At 33.2% G+C, this 25,777-nt stretch overlaps 2 protein-coding genes across 2 annotated transcripts in view; one reads left to right on the top strand and one right to left on the bottom strand.

Annotated features, from left to right (window-relative positions):
- Window positions 1-25,777, top strand: part of LOC132735512 (uncharacterized) — a 50,412-nt gene that overhangs the window by 5,451 nt on the left and 19,184 nt on the right. The gene's annotated exons all lie outside the window — the stretch shown is intronic.
- LOC132735510 (heat shock 70 kDa protein 12A-like) overlaps window positions 14,239-25,777 on the bottom strand; it is an 88,055-nt gene continuing 76,516 nt past the window's right edge. Inside the window, exons 2-7 of the mRNA XM_060722466.1 lie at window positions 20,401-20,554; window positions 19,676-19,827; window positions 18,928-19,152; window positions 18,486-18,642; window positions 17,026-17,160; window positions 14,239-15,929 (exon numbers count right to left, since the gene is read on the bottom strand). Coding sequence (XP_060578449.1) covers window positions 14,998-15,929; window positions 17,026-17,160; window positions 18,486-18,642; window positions 18,928-19,152; window positions 19,676-19,827; window positions 20,401-20,542 — 1,743 coding nt within the window. The 5' untranslated portion in view covers window positions 20,543-20,554 and the 3' untranslated portion in view covers window positions 14,239-14,997. The remainder of the gene's footprint in view (window positions 15,930-17,025; window positions 17,161-18,485; window positions 18,643-18,927; window positions 19,153-19,675; window positions 19,828-20,400; window positions 20,555-25,777) is intronic.

Here is a 25,777-nt window from a genome sequence, read left to right on the forward strand (position 1 = left end):
TGAAAAAAACTGCCTTATCATAAATAACTGTAATGTAGCCAACGAATTATTTATGTTACAAAAAAAGGAAATTATGCCATTGCGATAAAACAGTTATAGTATATGAAACTCGTTAGTAACAAGGATATAACACTGGCTGGGCGACATCGCGGGATGTTTCTGCAAAAATTTGCCTCGCCATTTTTTAGCAGAAACATCCCTTGATGTCGCCCATGCCAGTGTTATATCCTCGTAACTAACTCGTTTCATGTATCATAACTATTACTTTTGTAACATAATTTCAATAGTCGGTAAAGTTATATATTCTTTGAGCGTATATTTAAGACAAAAGATGTTGAATTTAAATTGAATTTGTTATTATTTTAATGGCGGGGCTTTGTGGAATTTAGCGCACAATCAAGCAAAGTCTAGAAAGAAAAGTCCGTTATTTTTATAACTTTTCATCATTATTAACATGATTTTAATATTCAGTAAAGAAATATGTTCTTTGAAAGTTAACATTAGCAAAATTATTTTAATTAATGGGGTCCATTATGTTTTGTATTTTTATTTATTTTGAATTCTGTCATGATTATTTAGCATGACTTCAATATTCAGGGAAGAAATATGTCCTTGAAAGTAAAGTTTAGGCAAAACAATTTTTAATCTTAATCAAAGTTTTAATTTTTGCTGGGGCGAGTAAAATTTAGTGTTAATTCAAATACAAAATAGTGCCGTAAAGTCTTGCAAATTCTAGAAAAGCCCATTTTTTTTTATAAATATCTATCATTATCAAACAGGATTTTAATATTCAGCCGAATAAAATTTTACGCAAAAGATATTTAATTTTAATCAAAAAAATTCTTATTTCAATAACGGGAATAACGGGGCGTGTGGAATTTTTAATAATATAATGAATTCTGTCTTAAACGATTCTCCAGTGCACATTAAAAACTTAACAAATATATGAGGAAAAAAGTAATTACAGTTTATAACATACTGTGATAAATTTAAGTTTTCAAGTGTAAAGTAGGACTTTACTTCTGTCCCTGGTGGTGTTGGTAGTTTTCACTAAGGATCACGACAGTAAGCCACATTGAATTAACCAGAGCACAGTTCAACCACCGCATCGCTCCTGGACAGGCTGTCAAGAGATTACCAGTACTAGTTCCCTTCACTTTCGCAAGGAACTGAAACTGCTGTTCGCACCAGAGCATAGGTACAGTGCGAATGACCGTATAAAATATTTAATGATCAATCACAACAAAAGTGACCGTCCGGGAATCGAATCCGGGTCGCCCGATTCACAGTTCAACGCTCTACCTATTGAGCTAGTCCTTTTTCAGAAGCAGCATTACATAAGTCATTATAAAGCATGATAATTTTGTTTTGTAATATATTTAATAATATCACATTATAATGCACGATAATAAAGATAATCTGGTGGAGGAAAACCCCAAATGTCCCTTCTAAATTCTAAAATTTACATTTCAAATCATGAATGATAAATACTTGCTTCGGTACAATGCTAGGCGCACATGTATCTGTCAGTACTAAAGATAAGATATGGAACAATCAATTTGTAGAGTTACACACTTTGTTGCCAAAGAAAAATATGTTAGAAAATAGACAAAAGATTCAACTTGTTGACGGGGAACTTATAATGAGTACATAAGATCAAATTCCGAAACAAATAAAAAAATAGAAATTTGGTCAGATGCATTCATGGTATACATGAGTATTTTCATTATGAAACATCCAGAACAAACAAATAACCTTTTAAAATAATTTGCAAACATTAGATCATGTACTTACAAACACGTTTGCAACAAATGCTTTGGTAACCAATCTTCAATACAATGTTATGCAAATAAACAAACAGCGCAATTCACACCGCGTTATGTAAGGCCTTCATTACGTTTCAGACCACCTCAGACGCAATACCCTCGACAGGTATTTGGATTGCCAGCTCAAATAGTGCCTATAAGGACCTCGGGTTTTCACCAATTAATATCTTGGTTTTCGCTGATAAACTCTTTCAATACCCAAATAAGGATGATGCCAATTAAATTTTACAAGGCATTAGTACTGGTTTTAAACTCGAATATACGGGACCAAGAATCCCTATTTTTTCCAAAAATCTCAAATCGGCGAATGATCAAAAATGCTTATTAAGTAAAAAGGTTCACGACGAATTTATACTTGGGCGAATCCTATGACCGTTCAAAAACCAGCCAATTACTAATCTGAGAATAAATCCCGTAGGTCTCGTACAAAAAAAAACAACGGTGGTTTCAGATTAATAACACACCTTTCATACCCACCAGGCAAAAGTATTAATGAATTGATCGATCCTGAATTTTGCTCTAGGTTTTTTCGAGTGTGTCGGGGGCCGCGTCCAGTGAACGTTGCCTTTGCCTTGTTGATCTTTATTGTTGTTTTTTACAATCAGTCGTTGGTCTACTTAATTTTATATCAAAAGCTATTCCCAGTGGCCGTGCCTTCAATAGACGTTTCTATGACGCCATGTCGTATGTAAAGAAACCGTTCCATATTATTAGAGTCAACCCAAGGCATGAAAGAAGATGCGAATATTTGGCTAACATTTTCTGACAAATTCAATGGTTATGTTATGTTTACAGAAGAAAAATGGGTAGATGACTGCCATTTAGAATTATATACGGACGCATCTGGCAATAAGAACCTTGGTTGCGGTGCATACTTTCAGGGCAACTGGTAGCTTTTAAATGGTCAGACGGTTGGGACGATTCTACTTTTAAAAATATAACTTATTTAGAATTAGTCCCTATTATACTGTAATTTTAAACTTGGGGCAAAGAATTAAGAAACAAAAAGATAATGCTAAGGTCCGATAATAATGCATTAGTAGCGATCATAAATAAAAAGTCTTCAAAAAATAAACTAGTTATGGTACTCATCCGCCATTTCGTTCTTTTGCTTTTAACCCATTATGTTCAAGTAAAAGCAAAGCATATGTCAGGGTACAAAAATAAAATATGTGACAGTATTAGCCGTTTTCAGTGGCAGAAAGTGGCCAACGTTCTAGCGAACTACCTGCATTAGACCCGTATCCAAAACCAGAGGCATTTTATGCGATCTTCAAATAGAGAAAGAGTGATTAATCAATGCTACACTTGGTCAAAGTACACATAAAGCCTACCTTGCAGGTTTAAAATCATTTGAAGAATTTTTGGCAAAATTTGGACACTCTCAAAATAGATAAATACAGAACCTGGCCGCATGTCTTTACGTCAATTTTCATTTTCAACAGTAGCTGTTCACAATTCAGCAATAAGTTATTTCAATAAAAGAAACAATTTGGTTGATAATAAAACAATTCATAGTCAAAAGTATGCTAGAAGGGTTCCGTAGATTAACGAAAAGGCATGCCACAAGACACCCGATAACACAAAATGTACTGATACAGCTTTTATCAGCCCTACCTAACGCTTGCAGATCACAATATGAGTGTTTAATATTTTCTGCTGCTTTCTGTCTGGCCTTCATAGGTATGTTTAAAATAAGCGAATTTGCATTGCCTTCAAAGATATCAAAAAACTGTAGTTTTAAATGTAGATGACATAACGATCGATCAAAATCTCACCAGACTGTATTTTAGTATTTCATTTCACAGACGGAGCAGAGATATGTCGGATGTTCTATTGATAGTCTGATAACTGACCGGAACAAACTCTGTTATGAAAAAAAGAGTTCTTACATTTTAGTTAACGTGCAAGGGCCGTTATTCTGCAATTTCGATGGAAGTCCCTTAACATCCAGTATTAAAAAGGACTTTGAACTTGATCAAGAACAAAATGAATTTAAAGCACACTCTTTTCGAACCGGCGGGACTTCTAATATGTTCCGTGAGGGTTGTGCTTTCAATGATATAAGATAAAGAGGCCGTTAGCGATCTAACGTATACAAATCCTATATCCGATAAGTTTATAATATTTCATTGAAAAATTTATTATACCCCCACCACAAAATGTGGGGGGGGGGGGGCTATAATGGATTCGCTTTGTCGCGTCGGTCCGTCCGTCGGTCGGTCGGTCGGTCCGTCGGTCCGTCTCCATTTTCGTGTCCGCTCTATAACTCCCATACCAATTGAAGGATTTTCTTCAAACTTGGCTCAAATGTTCACCTCAACAAGGAGATGTGCAGAACCCATGTAGCCCATGTGTCAGCTCAAGGTCAGGGTCACAATTGAAGGTCAAATATCAAACAATCAAATATTACACTATATGTCGTGTCCGCTCTGTAAGTCCTACACTAATTGAAGGATTTTCTTCAAACTTGGCTCAAATGTTCACCTCAACAAGGGGATGTGCAGAACCGATGTTGCCCATGTGTCAGCTCAAGGTCAAGGTCACAATTGAAGGTCAAATATCAAACAATCAAATATTACACTATATGTCGTGTCCGCTCTGTAAGTCCTACACTAATTGAAGGATTTTCTTCAAACTTGGCTCAAATGTTCACCTCAACAAGGGGATGTGCAGAACCGATGTTACCCATGTGTCAGCTCAAGGTCAAGGTCACAATTGAAGGTCAAATATCAAACAATCAAATATTACACTGTATGTCGTGTCCGCTCTGTAAGTCCTACACTAATTGAAAGATTTTCTTCAATCTTGGCTCAAATGTTCACCTCAACAAGGGGATGTGCAGAACCCATGTCACCCTTTTGCCGGCTTAAGGTCAAGGTCACACTTGAAGGTCAAAAATTGACTTAGAAAATATTCTTAAATTTTAACATTTATTTGAATATTTCTGAATCTAGAAAAGGTTTTTGCTTGAAACTTAAAATGTATTTGAAGTGTCACAATTAAGATATGCTGGTCAAGTTTCATAATTCTGTATTGCATTTTAACAAAGTTATGCCCCTTTTTAAGTCTTCAAATTTACATACAATCAAATATATAACAATATGTCGTGTTGGCTCTATAAATCCCGATACTAATGGAAGAATTTTCTTCAAACTTTACTCAAATGTTCACCTCAACAAGGTTATGTGCAGAATTTATGTCACCTTTGTGCCTTCTAAAGGTCAAGGTCACACTTGAAGGTCAATAATTGACTTAGAAAATGTTCTTAAATTTTAACATGTACTTGAATAATTCTGAAACTAGCACAGGTATTTGTTTGAAACTTTAAGATATATGAGATGTCGCAAATAAGATATGCAGGTCAAGTTTCATTACTCTGTTTTGCATTTTGACAAAGTTATGCCCCTTTTTAAGTCTTCAAATTTACATACAATCAATACTAGACAGTATTTTGTGTCGGCTCTATAAATTCTATACTAATGGAAGGATTTTCTTCAAACTTTACTCAAATGTTCACCCCAACTGGGCGATGTGCAAAACCCATGTTACCCGTGTGCCAGATTAAGGTCAAGGCCACACTTGAAGGTCAAAAATTGACTTAAAAATAAAATGTTTAGTACATAGGGAAAATGAAAGGTTTTTTGTAACTGTTTCGAACATGATTTGATGATATATTTATACTATTACCTGTACTGTTAGTCTTTTTTTCACCAGAGATAATTTCTTTTTATGTATTTATGCCACACAAGTTATTGCCTTAACCACCTTTCCAAGTCTTTCTTCTGTCAAGGACATTGGTGGGGGTATGAATCGCATTCAGCGATAGTTCTAGTTTTTTTAAGGATCTGCCAAAATATCTGTAAAGTGAATGCCGGCGTTTCGAAATTTGGATATTTAAATAAAATATGTATTTGTATTACGAAACCGTTACCGGGTCGTAATACACATTAATGTATTAAGTAGAGCAGTTTATGCTATTGTAATAAAAAGATGGTTATATTCGCATTATGTGCCTGATATTGTGTGGGGTTTTTTTAATCTGAGTTTAAAAATGCGCCTAAATTGTTGATTAAACACTGTGGCGGGAACGATATTGAAAATTGACTTTCAACTGAAATCATATGGGACTTCACGACTTTATGACAGGGACTTTACTGGAAAAAATGCCTGATACGAAAGAAATTTGGTCTCAGATATTACCAAGAAGGCCATGGAGATATGTCCAATCTAACAAAACAGCAAATAAAACCCACATGCGTATAAATAGTTGTATCAGTACATTTGTTATTAAACTCGGGGGGGGGGAGGGGCTATTATATTCGTTACTCTGATATTACGGAGAGACCCTAGATTTTATAGGCCAGATGGCACACATCTGTCGGACTTTGGTAACCACATTTTATTGAATACAGTATCGGGCGCTCTCCACACATTCATGTCCATGGCTTGGTAGGGCAAACATTTAAGCTGTGGTAGCCCACTTTGGAGGAAGCTCACAGTCAAATGTTTTACTTTGCATGTGGGCTTTTTGGCATGTGCTACATTTGTACCATGTTTTGCAACAGTTGCCGGGGCAAAAACAGTTATAGTAAAGACATTTAGTAGTTTTAACTCGAAACACATAGACATGGGCAGCAGGGGAACAAGCACCCAACTTCCTGAGGTGTATAGAAGTTCTATTTCGTCATCATTGATTTTGTCTGCTGCTTTTGGTTTATTGCCACGGCCTTGTTTTTTTAAGTCGTTTTGTTTACACTTTATTACTTTACGAAGCTTTCCAAATTCATACCCATTAACTAAACTTATTCCATAATAGTGTTTTTCAGATATTTTTTAAAACTGCTGATAATACTTCGTAGTTTGACTGGTTCATATGCATCCCCATTCTTCTGGCGCACACTGACAATGAACTGACAATGGTACAGGTAGAGCTCATTAGCAGGAATTTCATGGATTTGCCAATTTTAATTTCACCAAAAAAGGTACGATTGAAAGAGTCTTTGATGAGATATTGTTCTTCTTCTTGTTTGTTGATTTTCATTTTCTTTTTTGTTTTCAATTTCAAGAGGAGGTGCGAACCTGTTACGTTGAAGTGTTTGGGAAATATTTGGCAATTTAGATCCTGTTTCACCAGTAGTAGGAGAAAAAAAAAAATTCTGGAAACAAAGTGATCCCTCGGAAGCATTAATCACAACAAAATAACATAAGAATTGCAGACTCGGTTTGATTGAGTCTGTACATGAGGGATAATGAATAAGTGCAACATCCCTCACGCCCCCTAGCACCGGCTTGAGCGGTACTCAATTCTCAACACTTTATAGTGCTGGCATCAATGATCCCGAAGGACCAGAAAATATAACAACACTGAAGTTGTTCTTGGAATTTAGTTCGGTAAAACACTTTTATTTACTTTTTCAGGGAGAGATGATTGAACAAAAGACATGTCAGACAAAAGGTTGTCAATTTCTGAGCTGTCAAGAGTGTCTCTGAAGTTTCAAACAAGCTATCAATATATGAAGGTTCAGGCTTGATGTTTGCGCTTGGATTGCCTTTTTGTGGAATAATAAATTGACTGTACATGTCAGAATTGAACATTATTCAAATATAATGAAGGAAGACCTTATACCGGTTCATGTTTTGCCAGAGTCACAATTTTTCCCATCATTGACTAATTGTACCTTATAAATAGCATAGGTACCAAGTAGATGTAATATATCAACTATTTTGCCCTTCATTTAAACCGCACTTTTCTGTGTCAACACGAAAATATATTGTTTCCATCTTATTTGTTTGGCGTTCTTTTTATCATGACAAGGGAAGTAACTCTTATTTGTTTACATTATTAAGTTATGCTGTATTACTCCCATTGTGTTGTTGCGCAGGAATACGAAAAGTGTTATCAATTGGAGTGTGACATCAGCCGATGTGAGGTAAGATTTTCCAACACCGCTATTTTTAGTAACATTTACGGATTTTGATTTTTCTATCTGGTTAGTGAGAACGTTATATACATTTAATCATTTCGATTTCAACTATCGTAACATTTGAAACAATGCTATAGCAACTATGTAACAACCTAGCAACATCTATGTAACCTTACTTATTTCGATTTCTGACCATTTTAAAGGCTTATGCAGTAACTTTTGTAACAACCTGTAACATTTGTAACAATTATGTGTGAAACTATTCATTTCATTCGCAACTCTCGTAACATTTTAATAATGCTGTAACAACTATGTTAACAACCTTGTGTTACAGTGCAGCCTGACCGGGACCTGAACCCGAGACCATTGGAATATCGTACCGAGGCTTTACCGACTAAGCTATTTGACCGCTTACACATTTTTTCCCTAAATAGTGAAGTTTTGAATCGTGACATACTCCCCTGCTATATTGAAATTTGTTTTTTGGATTTTACAGAGTTACAGAGAAATGTGAATTTTACTTTGAGCTATATTTAGTTAGGCCCCACGGTGGGCGTTACAGAGTGTTACTGGGTAAGAAAACTGTAGCCTGACCGGGTCTTAAACCCGGAACCCTTAAAATACCGTACCGCGTTTTTTTCAATTAAGCTATTTGGCCACTTACACATTTTCTTCCCTATATAACAGTGTTCAATCTAGAATGAATATCAAGGGGGCCCTTTGGGTCCATAAACTTATCAAAAGGAGGTCATTTGAAAAATTGGGGGCCCATACTTAAAATGACAATCAAATTCAAATAAAGTATTACCTTTTAATTTTCTAGGTGGATTGTTTATGTAGATAAACATAAGGTAAAAATATAAAATAACAGTGACAACTCTTTTAATTACTCATACTGTACATGTATAATATAAGGTATGCTTTAAACAGTCAATTCAAATTTCACTCTAACTAATCTGCATAAAATGTTAACAGTTCAAACTTTACATAATAATTAACTGTGTAAACTATGAATAAGTGAATGTCATAACAAGCAAGGACATTTTCTTTGGAAACTACGTTTTTCAGTTAGGTACTTGTACTGGAGAAAGCTCTCCTATTTTTCGCTGATAGCCATGCATCTACAGCTTTATCAAAATCAAAATCAGCTATGTCAACTTCGTGCCGATATATCCTCATTAATTTATTCAGTCTGTAAGAGGACAATATATTTCTGCCTGATGATTTAATATCATTCTGGGTAGAACACCCCTTTCACAGTCAGCAGTTTGTAAGGGTGCAATAAGAGCAAGCTCAGCAAGTTTTAAAAGATTTGGAAACATCTCCTTGTGATACATAAAAATCAATTTCCACAAATTATAGATATTGTCAGTTGGATACGTTGAATTACAAGAGGTTTTAGAATTTCCCACTCAATCCTTTATTGGTTACAATCAATGTAAGGTTCACTGTCTGTGTCATTATTACTTGAACCATAGAAATCACAGAGTTTAATAATTTCATCCTTTCCATGGTCAGGAATATTCTGCACAAAGGATATACCTCTCAAACCAAGGGCTGCCAGAGAACTTATTACTGATGTATCTTCCTGTGGAAATCTAACATTAAGTTGAGCAACTATTTTTTGAATAAAGTCACTTCTTATGTTACTCAAATGTGTTTGCTTATTTTTACTTACTGAGATGATGTGATCTCTCAAGTCAAGTCCATTCTCAGTCAATGCTGTGTTAAACAGTTGAATGTAGTGACCATTATTCTGCTTTAAGTTTTCAAGCGGTAAGATTGTTGACTGAATAAGTGGTTGTACTAAAGAAATATCAATGTCTTGTTTCTGAAAGCTGAGACTCAGTTTGGTCAGGATTGCCATTATGTCAGTTACACCTACAAATTCAAACTGGGTTAGCTGATAATGAATCCCTTTTGAAGTTTCACCTTTCTCAGCTTGCTTTTCTTGCTCAAAATAAGTAACTTAGGAACCACATATGTGAAATATTGCCTCAATGGCTGAATAAAATGCAAACCAGCGTACACTGAATTTCTTGATTTTTAGCTTTCAATTTTAGACAGATTTGCAGTTCTCTGTGAGGAATGTTTAAAATGGTAGAAAATATTTGTCAAAGTTTCCTTGTACTTTTTTAGATATGGAATACTCACTGCTGCTTGACTTGTGCATAAAGCTAGCTTGTGTGCCATACAGTGAATGTTAAAAGTAAGTGGCTAATCACTTGAAAGCCTGGCACTAACACCAGACTTTTTACCAGTCATAACTGCCGCTCCATCTGAGCCAAAAAAAATTACATTACTGACATCCATACCCTTTTCACTTACCACAGATTTCAATGATTGGTAATCAGTTTCAGCATCACCCTCATCAATAGTAACATTCTCAATAAAATGAGTTTCAGGCTGAAAGTCAGTGCATTTAGGAATAAACCTAGCCAATATGACCAACTCTTTCTGAACTGAAACATCATCACTTTCATCACACATTAGAGAAATGGCGCGGGCTGAAGATAGTTTTTGTTTCATATCATTTTCTATAACATGAATTAAAGCATCTTGAAATTCTTCAGCAGCCCTCTCGGACTCATAGCTTGCGTTATCTCCAGAATGCAAAGTCAAAATATCTGGGCAACCTTGTAGTTTTAGAAGTCTTAAAAGAGAACTATACTTCAATGTTGCAATTTTTTCTTTACACATCCAGTAAACTGTACGCAAAGCACTAATAATTGAGCTTTTCTTTTTGTTAAATGCAGACTTAAAAGATGCTTGAAAAACTGACTGACCACGTTGGTCAATAAGGGCATTCTGATGGTCAGAAGAAGACATGTGTCGCTCAAGAGTTGAAGTTCTAAAGTTAACAAAACTTGTAACAAACGGATTGTTTTTCCTCATTTGAATGCATAACGAACATTGCATATATTTTTATCGTCATCAAAAATAAGCCAATTTTTAAATCGGTCATCTTTGAGCCATTTTGCTTGAAATTCACGCCTTTTAGACGATTCAGAAGGGCCAGGGTCGGACTGGGATGTACATAGACCACTATCAACATTTTTCGTCGGCTCTTTATCAGGCGACTTCGATTTTTTTGCATTTGAATTCGGTAAAAACAAGTCGGAAATTGTTTACGATGCGAGGGCATATATTTACCACTCTTGAAAATCAATACTAGCACAGTCAACATGTGCGTGAATAATGAGCGTAAAGCGTAAAAATAAACACTCAGAAAGTTCCTTAAATACCGAAATGGTATTTTCTAAGCGAATGCGTCCGTCGGGCCCACAGTTAAATTTGTTTTTGTTTTAAACCGGCAGTCATTTTAGGGGGCCAATGGGGCAATGGCGCGCTCTAGATTGAACACTGTATAGTAAACAATTTTAAACCGTAACACTTGTAACATCTATGTAACCCTATTTATTTTGATCTCTGACCATTTTTGTTACAAGTGTTATAGCACAAACCATAAAATGATAAAAAAACGGAATTAATGCAACGCGAAGCGACGCTCGACAAAGCGAAGCAACACTCGACAACGCGAAGTGACATTTCCAAAAATTCGCCCTTTTTTACCGCAACATCTTAAGGCAACAGTGCGATACGTCGTTTTACATTGTCGCGTTGTCAAGCGTCGCTTCGCATTGTCGCGATGTCACTTCGCATTGTCATTGTGTTGACCCTTAGGCGCGACGGACGACATTATATGGCATCGTACAATATTGAAACTACGCTCATTGGATATCCGATGTTTCGTTATCTTGCTGGAAGCTTCCTCACATGAAAGGATCTGTAGTCCCTGGCGTAGAGGGCATAAAGGTTTTATAATATCAATTAAATCCTTATTTTTCTTTACAACATAAAATCATAACACAAATATGTATAACGTTTCAATTTTTTTTTTGAGGAAATAATAAATTTTAAGTAAAAATAAAATGGTATTCAATAGTTTAGTCTTACGAATAAATTTTGCTATTTATTACATACTATATTATTGTAAATAAATCAAACAGACTACCTATTCCATGTCCATAGTAATCGTTCACAATATAAGATTTAATTAATTCTATCATGCTTCGCAATATTCCTCTATCAAATAGATAGAACAGTCAAGTGCATCTTTACACGATATATGCACAGCATAAACAAGGCATTAGTACACGTCATTTGACGTCAGATATGACGTCAACAATCTAAATGACGTCAGGAAAATAACTTTTACTCTCTGTGTATTCAACATATTTTTATCATTTATCTTTTTAATTAGCATGTTAGAATGTAAATGTATATTAATATTTCGGTCTTCGTGATAACATTCCTACATTGTCCTATGCACTAGTATTTAAGCATTGTTCAGCAATACAGTCATAATTGATATCTATTTCCAAAATAATGTAAAGCGACGCCAATGTTTGTATAACAAAGTTAAAGAAAAAAGGAATTTGATACAACACAAAAGGTGGGAATACAAATAACACGTTTCAAGATGCTTCCTATTATTAGCCCATTAGCCCATTAATAGATAGATCAATCGAATGCATAATAACATGATATCTATCACATAACCAACTCCGTTACATTATAAGCGCGGAAATGTAAAATGATTCTTTTTCACTGTTAATAGTCTTTATTTGTGTGATTATTAGAATACTTTATATTGTATTTGTGTAGGTTCATTGGCGAATGAATGGCGCAAGTGTAAAATAAAGTAAGGAACTTCCGGTTGACAAACAAACTTCTCGGTTTACAGTATAAACTGAAGACAACCGAAAATCTTAAAGAGAATATCAGCCAAAAAATCAGTCTGGTATCAATTAAGATCTTGTATATCTTCATCTCCAGATAGATATGAGGAAAGAATTAAGTACATGTATATCCGCGACATACATCTAGAGCAAGATTAGCGACTTGTAAGCATAATGCATATAAGAAGAACAATTAGCAAACTTTATACTCACATATAAAGAACATTTATTCACTACAAACAACAATAAACAACATTTTATCAACTTTAATTTGTGCTATTATGTCTTCTAAGATAATCAGAAATATGTTGTTAAATTGAATGACAGAAATTTATTAACAATGACAAATGCCCGTTTCTTAGAATGGACAAAAATAAGATTTGTGGCGATGTATACGAGTAAACCGGCATTCCCGGCATAGGTATATAAAACGTAAGCACTTGGTTGTTGCTTGCAATGATGCGATACTGGTTATCGAATCCATTATCTCCTAGGGCCTGCGGCCTTTGGGCCATTATGTACATCTTCGGGTCATTGGCTTATGGCGAGTAAAAAAACAAGTATTAAGCTTTAGATAATTATCGGCCGTGCATATAGTTACTAAATTTATTTAACACGTTTAATAGATGTGTATTATTCAGCCTTACATACGGCACAAGGAAGTGATGCTTGACATTTGCGATCGAACATCACTTTGCTGAAAAGTCATCATATGACCTTATCACCCATCTTAAATTGTAAAGCCAAATGATGAACCAACTTGTATCACGTTAGCTAGGGTTTTACATGCTCATTAGAAAAAAAGATCGAATTTGTCCAAACTTTATTCAGTAGATAGTACATGTATATACACATTAAAGAAAGCGAGCACATAACAGTTATCAATCCAATTACAAAACACTATTTGTATCTTTTGTTCTTCAAAACAAATCTAATATTTTAAAAATGAAAGTTTGTAAAAGAAATATCTCAAGGCATCAATATCTGAAATAAGAATGTACATCTTACAAATATAGCAATAAAATATTTTTTTATTCACACAGAAACAATAGGTTTTCGCAATAATAAAAAAATGTCAACATTAGCGATCGGCCCTGAATCGCTAAAAAGTCATCATATGACCTTATCACCCATCACAAATTGTAAGCCAAATGATGAAACAACTTGTATCATGTTAGTTAGCGTTTTACATGCTAATTGAAGAAAAGCATCGGAATACATGTACATGTAGGTATTTTGTCCAAACTTTATTCAGTAGATAGTACATGTATATACATAATTATTATAGAGAAAGCGGGCATTTAACAGATACAAATCCGATTACAAAAAAAAAAATGTAACTTTTGTTCTTCAAATCAAATCTAATATTTCAAAAAATGAAAGTTTGAAAAAAAAATATCTCAAGGCATTGATATCCGAAATAAGAATGTACCTCTTCGATATAGAGCAATAAAATATTTCTTCGATATAGAGCAATAAAATATTTTCAACAGACATGTATCTTTTTTATGTAATAGCAATTTTCAAATTTAAGTAAATATAAGGAAACTTTAAGTATAATAATTGTTAATTACGCGCAATTATTTAGTACATATTTTTATAATAATATTACTTTTAAATATAATATTTAGGAATAATGATGAAATAAAACACATATTTTAGTTTTTTGTTGTTGATGTTACTTAAAACAATTTTTTTTCATGTAAGGGGAATTCTTTTAAATTGTAATGACAAAACAAAAATATAAAATAAACTGAGAATTCAAGTTTCTCTATAAATACAGAATTTGTTTTCATCTTGTTGTATGACAATTATGATATTTTTCTTGTGTCTACTGCCACACATGAAATATTCACTTTCATACCACTCGATGAAAACAAATCCTGTATTTTTAGAAAAAGCTTGATTATCCTCTATATATACAGTGGAACCATATTTTGATAGCAACATTAAAGAACCCTTTCATGTTGACATTTACTTGAAATATACACAATGAATACATTCAATGGCATTGGCTAAATCATATACAACATGATTATTACAGGTTACAAAGCATGATTAAATGGTACATTTTGTTTCATTATTACTCAGCATTGTGAAAGCATAGAAGTTGCATTAAATAAATTATGATAACTGCATAAGATGCTATTGGAAATTTATCTTACCTAACCAAACAGCAATATCTTTGGTGTTAAAAAAAACAAATGTTTCAAACCATACTATACATTTGGAACATAAAGTCGATCAAAAAGTGTCCATTCCGTTTAAGACATCTACATCATAATCAAGAAGTCTTTGTCAAAGGTGATTTTGATATATCTTTTCAGCATGTGTCTAAACACATTTGTTCAATGACAGTTGATAATAAGAATCAATAATACATGTATAAAGAACAGCACAGGCATAGTTATCGCCAGTTTAAAAATCTGCTATTGCTTTTAAAGCAAATGCTTGCATGCCTCAGCATGTTGTCTTTACAAACTCGTATATATATAATTAAATTCAACCAAGAAAATCTACAGATTTTTTTGTAACTTTATGAGTTGCTTTGTCAACAACTTTTACTTCAATCTCTGTGCCTCCAAATAAAAATGTTGTTCCAAATTTTCTTAATCTGCCTAAAGACGTGTCGGGAATAGGAATACAGATTGAACCAATTTTGCTGCAATCTGGATCCGTAACGAAAACAGGATTTGGTTTTGAAGAAGCATATATACCAAAATCAATTGATGTTTGTGTGTCATAAACAGGATTTGAAATATGTTCTGCTTGCTCTTCGCCAAGCTTTACAGACTGACCTACCTTAACATGAATTATGAAATTATCAAAGCATCTCATGTCACCGTTATCGTCAAGTGCTGTGTTTAACTTCGGATGAGTGCAGTTAGCCGTGGTGAGATGAGTAGATTCTACGCCGTAAGTAAATTTACAAACTCTCTCGGCAATAGTTGTAGGGTTGTGACCAAATATAACAGCTCCTTTTAAGACAGCCAAACCAGCCTCTTCTGGAATGATGATCTTCATGTCTGGAAAATGTTCTTGAATATGTTCCTGCAGCATTGGAGACTCAGAAAAGCCACCAACCATAACTATTGCCGAGCAACTGGTAACTCGTGGTTCGGCCAGTAGTTTTTCCACGTGATCGAGTATACTCCGGAGTGGGATTTCGAAGAAACCTTTCATAACATCAGCGTCCATCCTAATTTTGTCTCCAGTTAGAACCAACTTTTCTCTATACCTTGATTTTGCGATACACTCTTTCATAGGTCTACCACTTTTTACGTTTGCTATATCAACAAGTGTAATTGGAATTCTCATAGTGATTTTTGCATTCTTACTTGGAGCTATGTCTCTCTTTTTTATTTCAAAATCTCTGAACATATCTATGTAATCTTCCATGTGATCTTCTCTGAATTTTGTTATCCCTCTCGGACCTTTTAGTGAAGGACAAATACTATTATTTGTCTGTATAATATTAATAATATATATTATATAATTTGAATCATATATATTGCAAGTTTTTGCTTTATGCACTGAATGTACCATATTTACAGATATGACCCGACAGATCCGTATATCAAACAAATATGACTCAGAATGACTACTAATCTTATGTCATTACATAATTGCTGAACATATAATTTAAAGGCACATTATGTCTCGGAAACGAAAACAAATTAACTTCTTCATATAAAACAAACGTTTAAATAATGATTCAGAACTCGTTAAATGCTTACCACTTGAAGGAAGTAATGTGAAAGTGAATTTATTTGACTTAAAACAAAGTTTTATTTTTACTTTAAAGCAAAGTATTAAATCACTTTAGCTGCTTTAATTGACAAAATGGTAATAGAAGCAAAAGATGTACGTATTTGGGCAATGGGTACCTTTTTGGAAATTTTAAGAAGTTACCAAAAAATAAGAACTTTTGAGATTTTAAATATATAAACATAACTATGGCATAATGGACTTATGTCCACTTAAGGTTTTTGTTTGGTGCCTTTATGGTGCCCTACTTGGGAGTGCCGGGGGCCTGCGTCCTGTAAACGTTACCTATATCTTGTTGATCATTATTCTAGTTTTTTCTTTTAATGAAATATGTCATTATACTTTAATTTTACATTTGTTTGGTACTAATGGATTGGAAAAACATGTCTGATTTACCAGATCTTTGTAAAGTCGTTGCTTAGTTAGATACAAGTTTCATATTACGGTATTCTGACATCAACCTAACATTATCTAACGTAGGTTCGAACCCCGACAGGGACTTTTTATTCTTTCAGGTGAGGAATTTATATAGCTAGCTAACAAAACCTCGATGGTTCTACTCAGGTGAACGTTTGTGCCTTGAACATTGCACGGACGTCAACTGAGGTCTTCCTCCACCAGAAAAGGTGGAACGTTGCAATATGACCTACAGTGTCGGAATGACGTAAAAAACCCTTTCAAACAACATTTTAAAGTCAAAATGAATTCATACAAAAGTTATATCCACGTGTATCAACACAGATAAACTAACACGGTACTCACCAATTATCTCTGACAGAAAGGCTTCAAAAGCTTCATCGACCTTGGTTCCACCCCTTGCTCCACCACTTGCCTTGTGAAGTTCTTTAAGATTCACGTTTCTCAATACTTCATGAATGGTAATGTCTATTGTTCCGCCTTCAACATTTAAAAATAAAGATATGGACAATAAGTAAAGACGGCATTTAATTAAGCAACCCCAAACACATGGCCACAGGAAAGAAATTGAGCAGGACGCCAAACAGGACAGGGTGACGGGCATTAAACGGAAGGGACGCCAACACAAAAAATATGAAATCAAAGAAACCTACAAGTTTACTAAAGATAGAAATTAATAACAAGACCTACAAAAGGACAAGGAGGGGAAGGGCCAGAAGGACGGGATTGGGGCAATTGAAAAAAAAATACAAATCTAGAGGAAAAGGGAAATACTTGTTTTTTTCAGTACTTTTATCTTGTTTAGCAGCACTTTTCATGCCTAAAATTTTCAATAAAGATCTTCTATGTTTATGTATTCTGTTATATAAATTAGCAACTCATTTTATGACCGGAACGTTGTTTAAACGTGACATTAGGCTCATTTTTCACTGTCAAGTTGAGTACAATTAGTAATATGTTTCAAACGGTTGACTTTTGTAATTGTTATTGGCCAATAAATGATAATAAAAGATCTTAAAGATAAAATATAAAAAAACTACTCAATGGAACATTTTCCTGCTGTGGTTCATCACTACATTACATAGCACTCGATTACATACCACAGACCCTAAGATCCAGGGTGCGCATGGTGAAATTACTTCAAAATAATGCACCTGCACACAGATCAGCCTCGTATCAAGCTTATTTAGAGGAGCGAGGAATTAAGGTTTCGCTACATCCTGCTTATAGCCAAGACCTATGTCCTTGCGACTGTTGGTTAAATCCATACGTAAAATCTTGCCTTAGCGGCGCCGATTCGAAACTCATGTATACCAGATTAGTGTATACAAAAGTATACGCCCCCCCCCCCCCCCCCCCAAAAAAAAAAAAAGAAAAAGAAAAAAAAATGCTTTTGCGGAACGAATTATGAGGCTGGAAAATGTATATAGGTCCATGTTGAATATTTTGAAGGACTCTACTAATCATTTTTCACAGGTATGACTCCTGTATAAAAACACGCTGCCCGTGCTACTAATTGAAATATGTTCCTCCTATTTAGCTATATACACAAAAACATCAAACAGACAAAATGTTTGTATCGTAAACGGAATTATATTACTGTTGTTATGTCACTACCTGGATGTTGAAATATAATGTAGATTCTAAGACACGTTTTACACAATATTTTCACCATATTTTAGCTTCATTTTACCATGTAATAAAAGGACAGAACTCTTTACTTCCAAAAGCATACTACAACATCAATTTTTAAAACATTTATAAACATGTGTAATGAATATCTATACAATATTATAAATTTTTAGCGCCAGCATCCAGTACCAGATACTTCTTCCCTGCTTGAAACTTAGCCAATGACACTTTGTCCCGGCCTAGACTTTTCTCAACCGGAAGATGTCGGCAAAACAAAGAAGCTGTCTCAGGTTCTAGTGCAATAGTCAGTCCCTCCTTCGATATACCAGCCTTAAAATTGAACCTCTACTTTTATCAAATACTTAGTATAAGCGGCTTCATTGCTAATGGTCAGCAACCTATACATTATTCAACCATAAAACATGTTATTTGGTGCTCTGTACACAGTGAATTTGAAGTGACCTACATGTAGCAGTAGAAAACAGAACTTACTATCTACACTTTTTTAATTTGAATATCTCGGACTGATCAATGAATATCATGCTGACTAAATTTTATCTTGAAAATGAAAATACATAAAGAATTATTAAGTAAAATGAAAAAAAATCTAAATACTTCTTCAGCGGCCTCTCTCATAAACTGCTTGGCGGCATCATTCCAAATAGCTGGAACAGTCAATACCCAATGAATGTCACTGTTTCTTATTCCATCATCAGCAATGCGTTTTTTTGACATTTCCATCAGGTCATCTTTAAGGTATTTGATTGACAAAGCAAACACAGTCTTTGCTTTTAGTTTTTTACCACTTGCATCTTCAATCATAATGTTTCGTTCTATGCCCTAGTAAAAAACAACATACATATATTTAAAAAGCTATATTTTGGTAATCACCATAATTGCCATTTCGGAATATAAGGGGCAACACCATCCTCAATATTGCCCCGAAGATCGGAAGTCTGGTAGCAGGGAAACACTATACATGTTGCTAAGGAAGCAGTTGAAGAACTCCTAACATAGCTCATGAAGCGAAAGTGAAAACGAATTAAAATATAAGGTGATGAAGTGGTAAATAAGGAAGTTTGTCAGAAAATAATTGCCGCCGATGTATACTTTGCGGAAGCGCTTTGTACTGTACCTAAGATAATTTTAAGTTCTATGTCTCTTTGTATGTTTGACATTTTATAGTTTTGTATGTAGAGGTATTTTCAAACTTTACTTTTTGCTTTAGAATTTACCATAATATACGAAATTAAACAGTGTAAACATTTTGACTAAACGCTTTTAGCATAGTGGTAAAATGGCACATTTAAATTACTGTTCAGTTTTGTATAACACTTCAGGGATTAAGTGATTGTGAACTCACTATTCTTCCAAAAAGGCTCATCTTGAATCGTTTGAAAAAGAACCATTGCTTGTGATGTTTATCTAGAGCCAGCTCCCCATACTTGCTCTCAGCCTCATATCCGAAAGAGTCCAACGTTTTACCGTCCGGATTAATTAGAACGCATGTTGGCCCTATGATAAAAATAACAAATAATGTATTAAGAAATTCAATAAGATGTTTTCTTATCCGAACGATCGATTGAAATTTATTATGAATATAGACAACAAACTGTAGAATAGCACTCATTTATTTAAGTGACATTATACCAATCCAATGTCAATAGTAGGTGTACAGGTAAAAGTCAAAATAACTGACAATTTTGCCAATATTGATTTCAATTTTATTGTCGAATTCATGTGCATGATCAATAATCCACGTTACCTTCAGAAAACGCTATAAATATAATGTTTAGCTGATACAAAAGTTGTGGCAGCCATTTTAATTAAGGCAATTGTTAAATTTTCTCCTACACGTGTTTTCAATTTAAGATCAAATAAAAAAATGAGCATAATGTCACGTTAACAATCTATTTTGAACTATAATTATTTGTTCTTAATGTGCAGATCGATCTATATACTCTGAGAACTCATTGATTCAACTACATTTAAAGTATTTAAATGCTATTGGGATCCAATCATATTAATTTTTATTAAAGAAAACTATCGTTGAATATGGTTATTTATTTTTGTACTTTATCTTTATACCTTTTTGTGACACAAGTTGACCTCCAGTCCAATTTTTTGCAGATATTTTTGTAGGATCTCGTTCGAATTCGTGTTTAAAGGAAAACACCCATCCCGAGTACGTTGTCCCAAAGTCAATAGCCGCAACAAGCAAGGAACTCATCTTTACGTAAGTCTAAGTGAATAGAAATACAATTTACTATATTGTGTATAAAAGTATACTAGCAGGGTTCTATCTATAACCGCTAATTTTGGCAATAGTAGTTCGACTGGACAACGTGAAAACTAATGATGAGACTATAGTGACATCGCAAACATTCTCTAGTCGAACGCTTAACATATGGACAATTTATCTGTTTCAAAAGATGTTCTCGATCACCGAAACAAGACATTTGCAGAAAATCGACTACAGCCAAACAACAGTGACCGAACATTGCCTTAGTGAAATACAAGTAACGAAGATAACCTTATCAAAATAGTTCACGAAGTTTTACACGTTTACTTTCCTTTCTCAGTACCCAGCCACGGTGTTCTCTTTAAAATATTCATAGATATAGCAAGCCATTTGCTCTAGTTACTTGTCCTGTTATCATTTTTATCGGAATATCCGTCCCTCGGTCACCCGCCCATGGGCGGTAACTCGGCAAGCCTCGTTACCGCCCAATGGGCGGATCACCTCGGGACGGATATTCCGATCCGAACCGCAAAATATGACAGATATTATTAATCAAAATAGTTCACGTTTTCTTTCCTTTCTCAGTACCCAGCCACGGTGTTCTCTTTAAAATATTTGTAGATAGCAAGCCATTGGCTCTAGTGATTTGTCCTGTTATCATTTTTTTATCGCTTTCATGGATGGAGCTACCTTTTATAAGGATGTTTTCTTTATAAGATTGTTTATATAAATTTGATTTTTGCTTGGCGAATTTCAATGTAATTTACATTCTTATATTTTTATTAATCATGTGTATTATCTTCATGCCAAGATTTTTACATGCTTTTGGTCTAGCTTTCTTTGCGTTTGATTAAAGCGAATTGATCTAAAATGAAAAGTCTGTAACAATATAAACAATGATCTTGATAGTATATCGTACTAAATATAACTACGAAAGTATTATTTATGAATGTTGTTGGCAAATGTGAGATACATGGTCTGATATTACATATATTCATATAGCAAATAATACATTGTTCTAGAATAGAATATTATTATTCATCAATTTTAAATGTTAATACTAAATCACATTTTTCAAAATTTATCAAGCAATAATTTTTAAGAATATTGAAATGATATATTTCTATTGCTTTTAATAATATTTGAATTAAAACAATAAAGACCAATCCACTTTGCAAATATACTTTACATAATTCTTAAATTATCCTAGCAAATTGCACTTTTTCGACTGCACATTTGCTGCACATCTTTATGACTTTAATATGTATTGTTTATTAATTAAAATAAGTAAAAAGATAATGAGCAACGTATCACTTTGTATAATAATTTTGAGTATATACTAAACACTATTAACTGTCCTGAAAACAGTGTATATTTTAGATTCAGTACATCAGTGAAAAGAAATTCAATAAAGATATTCAACAACCTTTAACGAGGAATGTCTTTGTTCATTGTGACTTCATAATTATACACGTTACTGGCTCATTGATTTTTATGAAAGGTAATTTCTTTATCCGATCGATAACGTTTTACAAAAGCCGTAAATAAATTCTAAATCTTTACATTCTTATATTTACCCAGCAGACCAATGAAAGAAAAGAAAAACTGTTAACATATAATGTTTAATTTTCGGTATCATGTGTTTTATGTTTTGTGTTTAATGTAATTTTATATTATGTGTTCATTTTTTAAAGTAATACAATTTTTTAAATTTTTAAACATATAACTTTGTTCATTTTAAGTCGCAAAATAATTACCACGTAGCAATAAAATCGGTTTTCTTGAATGATTTATTTTTGCTTATCAAGTGAATTTATGCCCTGGACATAAATTAATAGTTTGGTCACTTAAACACAAAGCAAGACCAAAATGGTTAAATGCTTAGTATTAAATACAGCATTTTTTATATAAGTACCAAGTATTTAGCTTATCAACTTCCAACATTTCGAGGAATTAAATTGCTCTTTAAACATTGCGAAATAGATACTTATTTATTTTTTAATTCCAGATTCCAGATTGGTTTCTCAAAAGATTTTTTTTGATTGTCAGTGCATATATGTACATATATGTATTATGTTTCGGGTTTGTTTTATAAACATTTCGGTACTTGTCCATTTGAATCATAAACTCTTTCTTTACTGAACTTTGCGGAGGTCTAACATATAATCGTTCTTATACTGTACAATTGCAAATGTTTAAAGTCTCTTACACCTATGTATTTCTTCAAATGTTTTTTATTTGTTGTTATTGTTTTATTTTTTAAAGATTATTTCTATTATAAAATGTAGACAGTAGAGAAATTCACATATACACTGGTTTATCAGTACGGATATCGTTAGTAACAGTTGAAGTAGTGAACTCATTCCATTTTCATCAATATGTGCGGCCCATTTTATGTTTTAGGTTCAGAATAGTTTGCCATATTTATTTTTCGTTTGCACTAATGTTTTTTCTATGGCATTATAGCGCAAATTAAATTGAATGTTAAGATAGTTTATTTAATGCAAAAGCTTAGAAGATGCTGCACCTAAGAAGTTCAAATTGGCTGTCTCAACTATAATTGATATAGCCAACGAACAGGCTTGAAATATTTTAATTCTGCTGTTTAAGATGTTCTTCAACGTTACATTTAATCTGTTTTAATCAAATTGTATCATTTTACATTAACATTTTACATCAGTTATTTTTAATCGAATGATTCTTTAAAGAATAATATACTTACATTCTGTCAAAGATTTAACAACTTTAAACCACACAAGATTTTGTTCAATTGACTGAATTTTTCGAAACTTTATTTTCTTCCTATTCCGACAATCAATAATGTAAAAGGGCGGGTTCCTCGAAAAAGTATTTACTTCCTGTTGCAAACTTCACGTTATTACATTTTTTGTCGTTTTGCAATTGTACGATTCACCTGACTACATTAAACTTCTTTTTGTTTGTTTACGTTGATCTTGTTTATAACTCACTAACGAAAAAACAGATTGATGAGCATTAAATGATGCATACATGTAATTAACTGATATTTGTTCTTTCTTAGCATTGCATTTAGCTTTTATTTGAATTTCGTGTTAATCAAATTTTTTTCCGATCTATCTTGAGTAACGTTAATGGGTGTTAAGAGAATACAGTTGGTTAAATTATCAAGTGTCTTTGGCTAATTGATAATGATTTTATACATTACAATGAAATGAAATTTTGTGCGGTTGACAACAAATTTTTTTGCAGGTGAGGTGTTTTCAAGCTCTTTTAAGGTTATTAGCGTGCTTTCAAGATTTTAAGGAAAAAAACAGTAGGTGTAGTAAATCATCATTTAGAAATTTGTTAGGTGGGTTAATATTTCAATGGGTTTTATGGGGCCACTTCTACGATTTACCTAATCAAAGAGTTTGTATAGCATATTATATACCATATAAGCATCATAAAATAGTGCAGGAACATGTGTTAATTTACAGAAAAATAAGGTTCTTAAACAATGCCAAATCATAACGATGAATAAAATTAACGTCGTATAGAAAACATAACACACAATCAGATATAAAACGAGCTTGAATACAGAATAAAGTACTAGAGTAAATTTGTATATAGTATGGTATATATTTTTGAGAACAAAATGATTATATTCTATGGATAGAGGTAACATTTGCTATAAATTTTAATTATACAATACGTATTAACATTTCACCGATATGAAGTTAAATTAACCCTATTTTCATTTTCATCTTTTCAAACATATAAATACAGAGTATGATTGTGACCGTATCAAAAGATATGACAAAATTTAAAAATTAAAATTAATTAAAATTCCACGTGATGATTTTGAGAGTAAAATACATTATTTTTAACTTCTTGCACTGTACTCGTATTATAATTTTGCTTTCATAACAGTGTATTTTTAAACATTTTGCTTATTCATTTAAAATATTAAAGTAAGAACCTTGTACTTGTTTGTTAAAAAAGAATACGTAAGAAGGAACCGCCTCAAAAAAGATAAAATGTTGCAGACTCGGTCTGATCGAGTCTGTTCATGGACGGTACTTGTGGTTCAAGATACTGTCGATGACCCAGCCAAAGGCTTAAGCACACGTGAAATTTTGAATTGAGAACCACCACACAATTGGTAGCGTTATTCGTGTCTCCGTTCCCTACAAAGATAATAATTTTCCAAATAATTGAACTCGATTTGATATCTTTCATTTTGTCTATTATTACAATCTCAGCTTGAAATTCTTATTGTTTAGATCTGATGTTGAATAGTTAAACATTTATCGTTATCCATTAAATAGTTCAATCAAATACCCAGGCAAACGTTTAACTTCCTTGTCACACGAAAAACGACGCATTTACATACCTCGTTTTACGAGTTCGATAACACGGATTCAATTAAACAAAACAAAAACTGGGAAAAAAGCCTTGTAAATATACTAATTCATTTAGACATTACCTCACTATAAAGGGGTTAAGATATAACAGACTTCCCATCCCCACACAAAAAGTCAATAAAATGAAATAAAACAAAAATATATACATGTAAATAAAAATAATGATGATAATATTTAAAAAAAAATCTGGATCAACAAGAGTATCAACAAAGACCAAACAGCTATATGAAAAAGCTGGCAAATGTTTAAATTACTTTGTATCACTTTTTTTTTTATTTAATATCTAGTTATTGATTATTTTATTGTCTTTACTTGATCTGGCTTATACCTCATACGAATAGTTGATGGAACAGCAATACAGTATTTGCAAGATTTGTTTTCATCCGATCTTTAAGAATGCATTAAAAGTTGAACATGTTTAATATGAACAAAGTAACATTCAGTCATTTGAAATGTAAATTATCGTAATCTTTTAAAGCGGTCAGATTTTGATGAATAATGAACAGAAAAAGTCTGGAAACCTTATATTATATTGATACACAATAAATACGCAATCTATGATACCTACAATGCTAGTGGTATAGAAATGATGAAGCACAAAGGTACAAAAACGTAAAAAGGCACTGATGATGCACAAAGGTCCCAGGACGTAAAAAGACACTGATGAAACAAAATACGTCACTAAAAATAAAGCATGGGAAATATATTATCTAATAACAACCATATATACCTTATAATTTCAGAAAACTTTCAAAGCTGTTTCATCAATGACCATGTGAAGATTCATTTTAGCATTTGTTTTTTAAAAAGCAAAGAGAGCTGACACATAAGGAAAATATTA

Source organism: Ruditapes philippinarum, unplaced genomic scaffold (genome assembly GCF_026571515.1).
Source record: "Ruditapes philippinarum isolate M1 unplaced genomic scaffold, ASM2657151v2 ctg4906_1_1_1_1, whole genome shotgun sequence".
Lineage (NCBI taxonomy): Eukaryota > Metazoa > Mollusca > Bivalvia > Venerida > Veneridae > Ruditapes > Ruditapes philippinarum.